The following is a 14,252-nucleotide window of genomic DNA, read 5'->3' as shown; positions in this document are numbered from 1 at the left end:
ATTTATTAATTGGTTATTTGGTTTTGGTGTTAAGTTTTTTGAGTTCTTTATATATTCTAGAGGTTAATGCTCTATCTGAGGTGCATGTGGTACAGATTTTCTCTCGCTCTGTAGGCTATCTTTTCACCTCATTGATTGTTTCCTTGCTGAGAAGAAGTTGTTTAGTTTGAATCCATCCCATTGATTGATTCTTGATTATACTTCTTTCACTTTGGGAGTCTTGTTAAATCAGATTCTAGGCTGACATGGTGATGATTTGGGCCTACTTTTTCTTCAAATAGGCACAGGGTGTCTGTTGTAGTGCCTAAGTCTTTGATCCACTTTGAGTTGAGTTTCATGCAGGGTGACAGATAAAGGTTTACTTTCATTTTGGTACAGGTGGCTTTCCATTTTCCCCAGCACCTTTGTTGAATAGGCTAAGGATTGCTTTTGCTATTCTGGGTCTCTTATTTTTCCAAATGAATTTCATAATTGCTTTTTCTAGCTCTATGAAGAATGTCCTATTAAAATTGGGATTTTAATAGGAATTGCATTAAATTTGTGTAATGCTTTTGATAGTATGGCCATTTTGACAATATTAATCCTCCCTATCCAGTAGTATGGGAGGTCTTTCCATCTTCTAAGGTCTTCTTCAACTTCTTTCTTTAGTGTTCTGTAGTTTTCATTGTAGAGGTCTTTCACCTCTTTCGTTAGATTGATTCCCAAGTATTTTATTTTTTGAGTGATTGTGAATGGGGTAGTTTATTGTTTATTTCTCTTTCAGTGGATTCATTATTGATGTATAAGAATGCATTTGATTTATGGGTATTTATTTTATATCCTACTACTTTGCTGAATTCATTTTTTAGTTCTAGAAGTTTTTGGTGAAATGTTCTGGATCTTCTATATATGTAGAATCATGTCATTAGCAAATAGTGATAGTTTGAGTTCTTCTTTACCTATTTGTACACCTTTAATTTCTTTCTTCTTTCTAATTGCTCTGGCTAGAATCAAGGACAATGTTGAATAATAGTGGTAAATGAGGGCATCCTTGTCTTGTTCCCATTTTTAGAGGGAATGCCTTCAATTTTTCTCCGTTTAGAATTATGTTGATCTTGGGTTTAGTATATATGTCTTTTATAATGTTGAGTATGTTCCTACTATCCCTAGTTTTTCTAGTATTTTGAACATAAGGGAGTGCTATATTTTGTCAAATGGTTTTTATGCATCTATTGAGATGATCATATGATTCTTGTTTTCAAGTCTATTGATGTGATAAATTATATTTACTGTTTTCTGTATGTTGAACAAACCCTGCTTCCCTGGAATGAACCTCACTTGATGATGGTACATTATTTTTAAATATGTTTTTGTATGCAATTTGTTGGAATTTTATTGAGAATTTTTGCATCTATGTTCATCAAGGATATTGGTCTAATCATTTTGCTATTTATTTATAATTGTTTTCTCTTTTTCCTCATCTACAAACAATACTGCAATAAATATCCTTGCATATGGAATACTATACTGCTAGGTTTACTACTACAAGATGATTGCCAATGGTTGTAAGATCACAGGATATCTTCTTTTTTTTGAGCAAGGGTCTCCCTAACTTACTGAGGACTCCTTTAAGTTGCTGAGGCTGGCCTGGAACTTGCAATCCTTCTGCCTTGGCTACCAATGTGCTGGGATCATAGGCCTGCACAATTGCACACAGCAGAATATACAATTTGAAATCAGATATTGTCATGTAACTACATAGAAATAATTATTTCCAATCATTATTTCATATCTTGATAAAACACACTGGATTTTTAAAATAACTCGACCATTAATCTAAAGTCAAAGAACATACAGAAGGTCAAAAATCAAAAAGCAAACAATGCCCATGAGCCTCTGCTAGTAGCTGCCTGAAATCCACAGCTTGGGAGGATGGGATGATTGATGATAGTAAATGTTTGAAAGGCAAATGCTTATTCTTTTCCTGTACCTTGCTTTCACCTTAGTTTTTCCTTCACCCTATTGAGACTTATGTGATAATAAATCATAACATTATATATTGATGATGTTTTTGTTCACAATAGACTCCACATATTGAGAAGTAGTGGGACATCCAATCTGGAAAGTAAGCAACCACCCAAGAGAGATTCTGCCATAATTTCTAGAAATGTTCTCTGCATAGGGTAGGAGGTTGACAGAATAATGTGGATAATGTGTACCCATGATGGGGTCTTAGGACAACATCCATGAATATTTTCTCTGTGTTATTTTGCATTTATAGGTATTCTTTTGTTTTGTTTTGCTTGGCTGCAGGTTACCTCTATGTCCTTCAATGTATTAAATGTTCTCAGTGTATTTATCTGAGTTTTTATGCAAACATTTCTATCTTGTCAGAAAAGTATTGTCTATTGTCCACTATTAACTTTTCCCTGAATTCTACTTGTTTGTTTTTATGTAAAAGAACACTTTTAATTAATTTAAAGAATACTTTCAATTTATTTAAAATAATACTTTCTTTATTTCTGCCCACGAACTGTGTGGAGAGGTAGCGGGTAACCCTTGGAAGTGTGGGCTGGCATGAAATAAAAGCCATGAAAGTAGAATATTAAGAAATAAAGACCAAAAGGCAAGAATTATACATATTCTCAAAGCATGGGCATGATGGGTCAAGCATACCTGATGGGTCTGACCCTAGCAAAGACAAATAACTGCCCTTGCTGTATCTACAGCAGCACAGACCAAAGGGGATCAGTAAGGAGCACCTTCAGGGAAAACAAGATAAGAGTTAGGATAAACAGGGTGTTTGGTGCTTGGCAGGTTACACTCATCTCTGGATGGCTGTGTTTGAACCTGGGACTGTGAGCTACAGCAGGGTGCCAACATGATCTGGACTTTCTGGAACTGGGTGATTTCACCCCCAGAGTTCCCAGAAAAGCAGCTTCCCTGCCTTAAGGGCTCAAACAATGCCCATAGTTCATACGTGGCTCCCACCTCATGTTTGTAATTTTTCATTAATAATAACAGGAACATTAAGTTCAAATTACTTTTGGGATTACTTAGTACTTATGTTTTAAATGCCTAATATTTATTACCACAAATCATGACATTAAATTACCTTTCTTCTATTACCTTTCTGATTAGCAAGAATTCAAAATAATATTTTTCAGCAGATTTTACTCATCGATTCATTTTTTCAGTAAATATTCATCAAGCCTCTATTCAGAGCATTCATAGGAAGTCATCCATACATACTTCTGATGAATGCATTCAACATGCCAGTCATTGTCCTGTTAGCAGGAGCAGAGGGAATGAGGCAAGGTCCCCTTCCTAGTGGAGTTCTTTCTGGGTTATGTGTGTGTGTGCTGGAGTGTACATGCATGAGCATGGGCATGATCATGTTCGTGTTTTTCACATAGTGGGCAAAGTGCAAACAAGTAAACTGATAATATAATTTCAGCTACTGATAGGGATTTACTCCAGGGAACATCTCAGCAATACAGCCCCCAAAGCTACTTCTGAGGCCTGTTCTCTATACCTGTCACCTGAACTGAGCCCAGGACCTTAGAGAGCCTTGTCTTGGGGCAGGACCACCCCAGCTGCCCCTGACCCAGTGCTTCCCCATTGTCTGTTTCTGCAGGAAAGAGACCCAAGTGTCCCACCACCGCCCCCTGCACAGGTATCTCATCCCCTCCCACCTTCCCCATGGCTTCCAGGGGCTCCTTACCTCCCACCAGGACAGTAAGAGGAGGTGCTGCTGCCTTTTCAGACAGAGAGAAGCTCCGACTCAGGGGAGGAGACAGCCTGTGCTCAGGGCGCGTGGAGGTGTGGCACGGAGGCTCCTGGGGCACTGTGTGCGATGACTCCTGGAGCCTGGCAGAGGCTGAGGTGGTGTGTCAGCAGCTGGGCTGTGGCTCCGCCCTGGAAGCCCCAGGGGAGGCTGCGTTCGGCCCTGGAAATGGAAGCATCTGGCTGGACGAGGTGCAGTGCAGGGGCAGGGAGTCCTCCCTGTGGGCCTGTGCTGCTGCGCCCTGGGGGCAGAGCGACTGCAAGCATGAGGAGGATGCTGGTGTGAGGTGCTCTGGTGAGTAGCAGGACCAGGAGAGTGGGCCAGGGTGGAAGGAGTGTGTTTGCATCCAAAGGGCTTCCCAGGCTGCCCTGCTGCCCTGCACTCTGCCTCTGGAAGGCTGTGCCTGATCTCCTGGTATCTGGGGGAGAACCATGTGCCAGTGGTGGTGGGGGGGACCCAGGGACATTCCCAGAGCAACACAGTGCAATGATTCCATTTTCCTTCTCTTTTTCCAGGTAAAAGGACAGCAATTCCCCCCACCCCTAGAAGTAAGTGCTTCTTTTGCTCTGAACCAGGTCATAGAGGAGATATGCAGATTTTCAGTGTTTCATACTATGGAGTCTACACATTTCCGGTCTTATGACAGTAGGCCTGATGATCAGGTGTTAGAAGAAACCATCCTTATTCTAAGTGTTAGCAGTCAGAGAGTTCCAAAGCCTCACCAGCATACACTTTATAGAAATCCCTTAATACCAGACTCAGGAGATAGTTGCCACAGCCCAGAGCAGGATCTAGGATGGGGATATCTTCAGATTCATGCAGATCCTGATGTCTGAGGTAGGGACTTCATGGTCGTGATGACTTAACAGGGGATCAGGATAATTGGGTTCCTCTGAGCTTATGGTCCTCTCTAAAGTCTCATGGCCCCTTTTCTTCTCCAGGCACCAGTTCAGCCTCAGTTGTCCCTGGTATCTTCTCCTTACCTGGGATCCTTTGCATGATCCTGGGAGCTCTTCTCTTTCTGATCCTCATCATCCTGGGAACTCAGCTGCTCAGAAGGAGTTCAGAGCACCAAGGTGGGGCTTAGGAATGCTGTGACCTGGAAAGTATAGAGGGAGAATGTTAGATCAATTGTGTGTCGCTGTTTTTAAGTACATGTTTTAGTCTTACTCTCATTACAAAGAAAACAGTCTTCTCTACCATGAACTTCAAGATTTAAAAGACATAAAATGACTCTGGGTTAAAAATGGAGTCCTGAAATATGACAGTTTCCCTCTTGGATAGTGCTAGTGGAGACAGGTTGTAGGATCCAGGGGTGGTCAGGAAATCTAGTTCTATCTCAATGAATCACAAAGCTTAAGAAAGGGACTCTGGAAGCCCAGAGAGATTTCTCTGAGTGTGCATTGGGGAAAGTTTTGTATTTTGGTAAAGGAAATATTTCTAAGAGCAATGTGTGCTTTCCCCAGCATTATCCTCTTTTGAAGGTGCTGTTGAAGAGGTCCTGTACCAGGAAATAGATTTCCCTGTAAATCCAGAGAAGGAAATTCTGCTGAACAGCCCAGGTGTGTTTCATACCCTCCTTTCTTTTCATCAATTCACCAACAGTGTGGGAATCTTCAGTAAGCAGAGATCATATACTAACACAACCACATTAGGTAGCTTTCCATTATTGAAATAAATTGCCTGAAATAATCAAATTATAAGGTGAAAATGTTTATTTTGACTCACATTTTCAGGTGTTTTACTTCATGGTAACCCCTGTTGTTTGGGGCCTGTGCAAAGGCAGCACATCATGCTGGGAGCATGTGGTAGAGCACAGATGCTGGCCTCACAGTGACCAGGAAAACAATAGAAAGAGGAAGAGATTGGCATCCTCTAATCTTTACAAGAGAGTACTCCCAACAACTTAATACCTCCCACTAGTCCCCACTCATTAATGGTTCCACCTTTTCCAATTCCACCAACCTGAGGACCAACCACTTACAACATTATCCTTTGGGAACATTCCTGGACCACTGTAACAATTGTCAGCATCCTCCAAAGGCAGGAGCTCCAAGTCCTCTCTCTACAAGTATGAAGCTTCAAATTTTCCTCTAAACCATGACACCACACCTCCTACTGTGTTTGCCTATGATGTTTTTCTCCCTACTAGGAACCCCATCTGATGGCTCAGCAACCAAGTTACCCTATTATACAGGGGACAGTGAGGAGAATGGAGACCCTGAATCTGCCCCAGGTAGTAGACACACACAGGTCATCCCTTGGATGGTGGGGGTGAGGAGGAGGTTATCATCTGGGAAGGGTCTCTTCTGTCTAGTTCACAACTATTTTTTTCCTCTCCACCACTCTGTCATCTCAGAATCAGAAAGATTAGGTTCTAATTTGTTGGTTTCCAGCTACTTCCATATGTCCACATACATACTTCACATTAGTACTGTATAGTAATGAAACCCAAGGTCATAACTATAAAATAACATTTGAAATTGATCTTCTCAAAAATTCCATGGTAAAGAAAACATTTGGAATTATGGTTTCAATCCTGAAATAGTGGGATGTACAAACCATTTTGTGGTTTATGTGAATACTAAGACAAAAACAAATGACTTTCATAATCCCTGGAACACATGGAGTGTGTGGTGCCTGTACTTATCCATCAATCCATCACCAGGAGCTCTTCTCTACAAAGAACCTAAGAAAGGAGGACATCCTGAACCTTCCCCCAGTGGCAAAGGTGGATAGTTACTTGGATACTGCATGTCCAGGAGTGCTCTGTGAAGACAGAATCTCAAGGACAGCAGAGCGCTAGAGGAGGTTGAATGCCTGTTGTGGTTGGAATTGATAGGATAGCCTGTATGTGGGAGAGAGAAAGTCAGAATTCTCTCCTGGACAGCACTGTGTCTCCATAGCTCAGAGGGCACATGAACAGCCTGTGTTCTCTTAGTCCTGATAAAATCTCCCTCAGTCACTGATAAGTACATAATTTTTCAACCCTCTACCACATGCCCAAAAAGAGTGCTTCAAACTCATGGCATAACTTTTATTTATGTTTTGTGGCATGGTATGTTAGTAAAATATTATTGACCTTAGTATATTGAAATATTTAGATGATTTACATGGTTTCTAAGAATATGGTGATAAAATGTATGTCTTTGGGACAACCTTAAAATATGGTGCCTATATTTAGAATATTAGAATCTCTGCATTAGAGGAGACTGAAGACATCACCTAGACTAACCAATATCTTCCTCTTCCACCTTATTCCCTGTTTTCAGAACCTAGAAAGCAGCATGCAGATGCCACAGGTAATGGTTATGATGATGTCGAAGAGTCACCTTTTTCTGCAATTCCTTCTTCACCTGGATTGAAGGAGAAGAATTTTTTCCCAGAAGAGGGAGGTGGTGCCAGATATTCTCAGACAGGTGAGTGGATAGCCATCTCTCCAGTAGTCTTGCATTATGTGATGGTAAAGATGGATTTGGACATATTAATGATCAGTTTTCCTTAACTACAAGAATTTCAGGTAGCCTTGTAAACCAAGAGGATTTCATCTCTTTCCTGTTTCTGTTTATTGAAGCTGTTCCATCTCTTCTGAAAGGAGATGCATATTGTGTTCTCTGTTTGTACACACTGCCCATGGGATGGAGATATGTCTGTATGAGCTGCAGAAACTTTGTGGCTTTGTTCCAATTTTCATACAACAAAACAAGACCTATGTTTGGACAACAAGTATGGTGGTCTTTCAATTTGTGAGAAATAATTTGTAAAGATTTTTATGTTTTTATTAGTGCTTTATAATTATTCATAATAGTGGCATTAATTTTGACACATTCATAAATGCATATAACATAATTTGGTCCATTTAAATATCCAGTACTTCCCCTTTCCCTCTCTCCTCCTTTCCCTGATCCACTCCCTCTAATAAACAGGTCTTTTTCTGTTTATTTATTGTTTTTGTAGTTAGAGCATTATAGTCATACATAAAAGTAGAATTCATTGTGATGTATTCAAGCACACAGAGAGCATAATATGATCAATTTCATTCCAGAGTTCCTCCCCAAGTCTCTCCTTCACATCTCCCCCTCAACCATCTTCTAATTCACTGTTATTTCATGAGATCTATTTGTCTATTTTCATGAGATCTCCCCAGATTTTTTTATTCCTTATTTTCCTCTAGCTTCTGCATATGAGAGAAAACCTTCAATCCTTAACCTCCTGACTTATTTCACTTAGCATGATTTTCTCCAGTTCCATCCATTTACCAACAAATGATATGTTAATTTTTCTTTATAACTGTATAGAATTACATTATATATATGTGTGTGTGTATATATATATATATATATATATATATATATATCAATATCATAATTTTTATCCATGCATTCCTTGATCAATATCTACGCTGGTTCCATAACTTGGTCACAATGAACTCAGTGGTTAGAAACATTGATATACCTGTATCACTGTAGTATCCTGATTTTAGCTCTTTTGATAAATATCAACAAGTGGAATAGCAGGGTCTTATGGTAGCTCCATTCCTAGTCTTCTACAGAATCATTATACAGCTTTCCAATGTGGTTGTACTAATTTACCATCTCACTAAGAATGTATGAATGTTTCTTTCTCCCCACATCCTCACCAACATTTATTTATTTACTTTTAAAAGTTTTTATCAGTGCTTTGTAGTTCTGCATAATAATAGTAGGTTCACTTTGACCTTTTTATACATGCATGAAATAAAATGTTCTCCATTTCAATCTCCCAATTTCCACTTTTCTTCCCCTCTCCCTTCTTCTGCTCCCCTTTCTCTACTTATATCCTTTCTGTTTATTTATAGTTTTTAATAAACCAGTGGTATATATAATTCTCCATGGTACACTGATGTATATACATAACATAATTTGGTCAATTTCATTCCACAGTTCCTCTTTTTTCTCATCTTTACTCCCTGCACATCAACACCCTTTCTCTATTACACTGATCTCTTTTTTACTTTCATGTGTCAATTTCATTCCAGAGTTCCTCCCCTTTTCTCCCCGCTCATGCTTTATTTTATTCCAAATTCTTCATATAAGCAAAAAAAAAAAAAAAAAGTCAACCTTTGACTTTCTGAGTTTGGTATATTTCACTTAGCACGATGTCTCCAGTTCCATCCATTTTATGTGCAAATTCCATAATTTACTATTTCTTTATGACTGAGTAAAACTCCACTGTGTATATTTGCCACATTATCTATATCCATTCATCTGCTGACAGGCGCCCAGGTTGTTTCCATAACTTGCCTACTATAAATTGTGCTTCCATAAACACTGATATGCCTTTATTATTCCACCGTGCTTATTTTAGTTCTTTCGATAAAATCTAAGAGTAAGGTAGTCATGAAGTGGTTTTAGTTCTAGTCTTTTGAGGAATCTTCATACTGTTTTCAAAAGTGGTTGTACTAATTTGCAGTCCCACCAAACATGAATAAACATACTCTTCTCCACATCCTCACTAGCATTTATTGTTATTTATATTCTTGATGATTGCCATTCTAGCAGGGGCCAGATGAGATAAAAACATAGTTTTAATCTGCATTCCCTTGACTGCTACAAATATTAAGAACCTTTTCATATATTTCTTGGTCATTTGCACTACTTCTTTTGAGAAATATCTGTTTATCTCTACAATGTTTTTATTAATTAGATTAATTGTTTTTTGGGTGTTAACTTTCTTGAGTTCTTTATATATTATGGATATTAATTCGCTGTCAAAAGAACAGCTGACAAAGATTTTGTCCCATTTTATAGACTCTCTATTCATTCTCTTGTTTCTTTTGCTGTGCAGAAGTATTTTAATTTGATATCATCCCACTTGTTGATTCTTGGTTTTATTTCTTGAGCCTTAGTGATCTGGATAAGATGTGTGTACCAATACATTGGAATATTAAGCCTACTTTCTTCTATCAATTGCAAAGTTTCTGATTCAATTTAGTTGACCTTTGTACAGGTTGAGAGATAGGGAACTAGTTTCATTATTCTACAAAACAGATAACCAGTTCTCCAAGGACCATTTATTTTAAAAGAAGTAAAGAGAGAAAGAGAGAGAGAGAGAGATAGAGAGAGAGAGAGAGAGAGAGAGGAAGAAGAAGAAGAAGAAGAAAAAGAAAGAAAGAAAGAAAGAAAGAAAGAAAGAAAGAAAGAAAGACTCTTTTTCTCAATATATGTTTGGTTTCTTTGTCAAGTATCAGATAACAATATCTATTTGGACTTGTTTCATGTTTTCTATTCTATTGCATTGATCTTCATGTATACTTTGATGCCAGTACCTTGCTGTTTTTATTACTACAGCTCTCTCCTTAGCCAAACTAACCGAAAGAGGGAGAAGACCCAAATCAACAAAATGAGAGATGAAAAATAAAGGAGGGGGGCAGCTATCATCACAAATATTTCAGAAGCCCAGAGGCTTGTTTGGAAATATTTTGAAAACTTATACTAAAACTATAAAATCCAGAAGATATTAAACAATTTCTAGATAGAAATCAAACCAAGAAAATACAGAAAAACTAAAGAGACCATTATCAAGCAATGATACTGAAACAGCAATTAGAAACCTTCCAACAAAGAGAAGTCCGACCAGATCTTTAAAAAGAAAGGATACCCAATTATTACATGAAATAGAATAGGAATAAACACTTCCAAATTTATTCTATAAAGCCCGTATTACTCTTACCAAAACAAGACAAAGACACATCAAGGAAGGAAAACTGCAGACCAATATCCCTGAATAACATAGACACAAAAATCCTTAGTAAAATATTTTTGAAGCACATTCAAAACACATTAACAAGATAGTACAGCATGATCAAGTGGGTTTCATGCAAGCAGTAGGCAAGGTTAGTTCAACACATGCAAATCAATAAGTTTAATTCACCAAAAATATACACCTAAGGATACGAATCACATGATCATTTCAATAGATGGAGAAAAAAAAAACTTTGATAAATTTGAGCACCCATTCATGTTAAAACTGCTGAAGAAGAAATTAGGGATAGAAAGAACTTACCTCAACATTATAAAGGCTATGTATGACAAATCCAAAGTCAACTTGCTATGGAATGAAAAAAGACTGAAAACATTTCCTCTGCAATCAGAAGCAAGAAAAGGATATCCACACTAACCACTCCTATTTAATATAGTTATTGAAACTATAGTCAGGACAATCAGATAAGAGAAGAAATTAGAGAGATACAAATATGAAAAGAAGTCAAATTATGTTTGCTGATGAAAGGATCCTATACGTAGTATAGTCAAACATCTCCACCAGAAGAATTATAAACTGATGAGCAAATTCAGTAAAGTAGGACACAAATCAGCATACAAAAATCAATAGCTTTTCCATACCCCAATAATGAATTAACTGAGGGAAAAAAATCAGGAAAACTATGTCACTTACAATAACCTTTAAAAAGACATCAATTGTTATTTTATCTTGAATCTTGTCATTCTAACTAGGGTGAGATGAAACCTCAATGTAGTTTTTATTTCATTTCCCTTATTCTTAAGGATGATGAACATTATTTTCATATATTTGTTGGCCATTTTCATTTCTTCTTCTGGGAAATATCTGCCTAGTTCCCTTGCCCTTTGATTGTCTGGGTTATTTTAGTTATTTTGATGTTAGTTTTTTGAGCTCTTTATATATTTTGGATATGAATCCTCTCTCACAAGAGTAAGTTGCAACAGTTTCTCCCATTCTTCAGGCTTTCTTTTCATTATCTTGTTTGATTTGCTGTTTGAAGTGTTTAAATTTGAAGCTGTCCCAATTTATTCTTGGTTTTATTTTTTGAACTTAGGGACTTTTATTAAGGTAAAACTGTTCATGCCTGTATATTGGAGAGTTGGTCCCATGGTTTCTTGTAGCGATTGTAAAGTTTCTTGTCCAATTAGTAGGCCTCCAATCCATTTTAGTTCCTTTTTGTGCACGGTGAAACATAGGGATCTACTTTCATTCTTCTACATGTAGATATCCTGTTTTCTCAGTGTTGTTTGTTAAAAAGTACATTATTTTAGTCAAATTTTTCACTGCTGTGACTAAAAGACTTTACCAGCACAATCATAGAGGAGAAAAGGTTTATTTAGGATCTCACGGTTTCAGAGGTCTCCATTCATGGACAGCAGACTCCATTCCTTGGGGCTCAAGGTGTGATTGAACATCATGGTGGAAGGGTGGGGCAGAGGGAAACAGGTCACATGGTGATCAGGAAACAGAGGGACACTTCACTCACCATATACAAAATATATACCCCACGTCCATGCCTCCAGGACCCTACCTCCTCCAGCCACACCTTACCAGCCTTAAGGTACCACTCAGTTATTCCCAATCAGGAGATTAAGTCAATGATTGTATTAAGGCTCTTACAATCCCAATTGCTTCTCCTCTAAACCTTCTTGCATTGTCTCACACATGAGCCTTTGGGGAACACTTCACACCCAAACCATAACATCCATCTTTTCTCCAATGTGTGTTTTTAGTGATTTTGTCAAGAATTAGATGATTATATCTGTGTGGGTTTAACTCCATGTCTTCTATTTCATTGACTTTCATGTTAGTTTTTATAAAAATACCATTCTATTTTGTTAGTAGAGCTCTGCAGCATAATTTGAGTATGGAATTGTGAAGATTCCAGTCTTGTTCTTCTTGCTTCTTGCTTTGGCTATTCTGGATCTTTTATTATTCCATATGAATTTTAGGACTGATTTTTCTAGTTCTATGAAGAAAGACATTGATATTTTGATTGGGACTACTTTTGGTTGTGTAACCACTTTTAACAATATTAAATCTGCTTATTGAAGAAAAAGGGAAGCCTTTCCATCTTCTACAGGCTTCAAATTTTTTCTTCAGTGACTATAGTTTCATTTTAGAGGTCTTTCACCTTCTGTTAGGTTTATTTCCATGTTTTTGTTTTTGTTTTGTTTTAGACTATTTTCAATGGAATATTTTTCTTGATGTTTTGGTAGGGTTTATTATTGGTATATAGCAAAAGTATTCATTTTTGTATCTTAATACTGCATCCTGCTACTTTGCTGTATTTGTTTATCAGCTCTGAAAGTCTCCTGGTGAAGATTCTATATATAGAACCAAAGTATCTGCCAGTGGAGATAATTTGACTTCTTCTTCTCCTCTTTGTATCCCTTTAATTTCCTTCTCTTGTCTAAATGATTTGGCTAAAATTACAAGAAGTATGTAGAATAGGAGAGGTGAGGGTATGAATCCTTGTCTTGCTCTAGATTTTAGAGGAAATGCTTTTATTTTCTCACCATTCATTATGATGTGACATTGGGTTTGTCATGTATAGCCTTCATAAGATTGAGATAATTTCCTTCTATGCCTAGAGTCTTCAGAGATTTTACCATGTATGGATGCTGAATTTTTTTGATGAAATTTTTCTGCAACTAATAATATGAATATGTAACTTTTGTTCTTTTTTCTAAATTTTTATTTTTATTTTATTTTTTGCTTCCTTCACTTTTTTTTTATTGTAAACAAACGGGATACATGTTGTTTCTCTGTTGTACATGGCGTAAAGGCATACCATTTGTATAATCATAAATTTATATAGGGTAATGTTGTTTCATTCATTCTGTTATTTTTTCCCTTCCTCCCCACCCCTCCCACCCCTCTTTTCCCTCTATACAGTCCTTCCTTTCTCCATTCTTGCCCCACTCCCTAACCCTAACTCTAACCCTAACACTAACCCCTCCCACCCCCAATTATGTGTCATCATCCACTTATTAGCGATATCATTCGTCCTTTGGTTTTTTGAGATTGGTTTACCTCACTTAGCATGATATTCTCCAATTTCATCCATTTGCCTGCAAATGCCATAATTTTATCATTCTTTATGGCTGAGTAATATTCCATTGTATATATATATATATATATACCACTGTTTCTTTATCCATTCATCAATTGAAGGACATCTAGCTTGGTTCCACAATCTGGCTATTGTGAACTGAGCAGCTATGAACATTGATGTGGCGGTATCTCTGTAATATGCTGATTTTAAGTCCTTTGGGTATAGTCCAAGGAGTGGAATAGCTGGGTCAAATGGTGGTTCCATTCCAAGTTTTCTAAGGAGTCTCCACACTGCTTTCCAGAGTGGCTGCACTATTTGCAGCCCCACCAGCAATGTATGAGTGTACCTTTCTCCCCACATCCTTGCCAACAACTGTTGTTGCTTGTATTCTTGATAATCGCCTTTCTAATTGGGGTGAGATGGAATCTTAGGGTGGTTTTGATTTGCATTTCTCTTATTAATAGAGATGTTGAACATTTTTCCATATGTTTGTTGTTTGCTTGTAGATCTTCTTCCATGAAGTGTCTATTCATTTCCTTAGCCCATTTGTCGATTGGATTATTTGCATTCTTGGTGTAGAATTTTTTGAGTCCTTTATAGATTCTGGAGATTAGTGCTCTATCTGAATTATGATTGGCAAAGATTTTC

General features: G+C 37.5%; 1 protein-coding gene across 1 annotated transcript in view; it reads left to right on the top strand.

Moving 5' to 3' along the window:
- The window catches only part of LOC124982758 (antigen WC1.1-like), a 111,067-nt gene that overhangs the window by 90,116 nt on the left and 6,699 nt on the right, over positions 1-14,252 (top strand). The window contains 7 exon segments of the mRNA XM_047549694.1: positions 3,617-3,655; positions 3,746-4,060; positions 4,282-4,314; positions 4,708-4,842; positions 5,233-5,328; positions 5,919-6,002; positions 7,039-7,185. Of these exon segments, the coding sequence (XP_047405650.1) occupies positions 3,617-3,655; positions 3,746-4,060; positions 4,282-4,314; positions 4,708-4,842; positions 5,233-5,328; positions 5,919-6,002; positions 7,039-7,185 (849 nt within the window).

The sequence above is a fragment of the Sciurus carolinensis genome, chromosome 4 (assembly GCF_902686445.1).
Source record: "Sciurus carolinensis chromosome 4, mSciCar1.2, whole genome shotgun sequence".
Classification (NCBI taxonomy): domain Eukaryota; kingdom Metazoa; phylum Chordata; class Mammalia; order Rodentia; family Sciuridae; genus Sciurus; species Sciurus carolinensis.
This window is presented reverse-complemented; position numbering and strand designations above follow the sequence as displayed.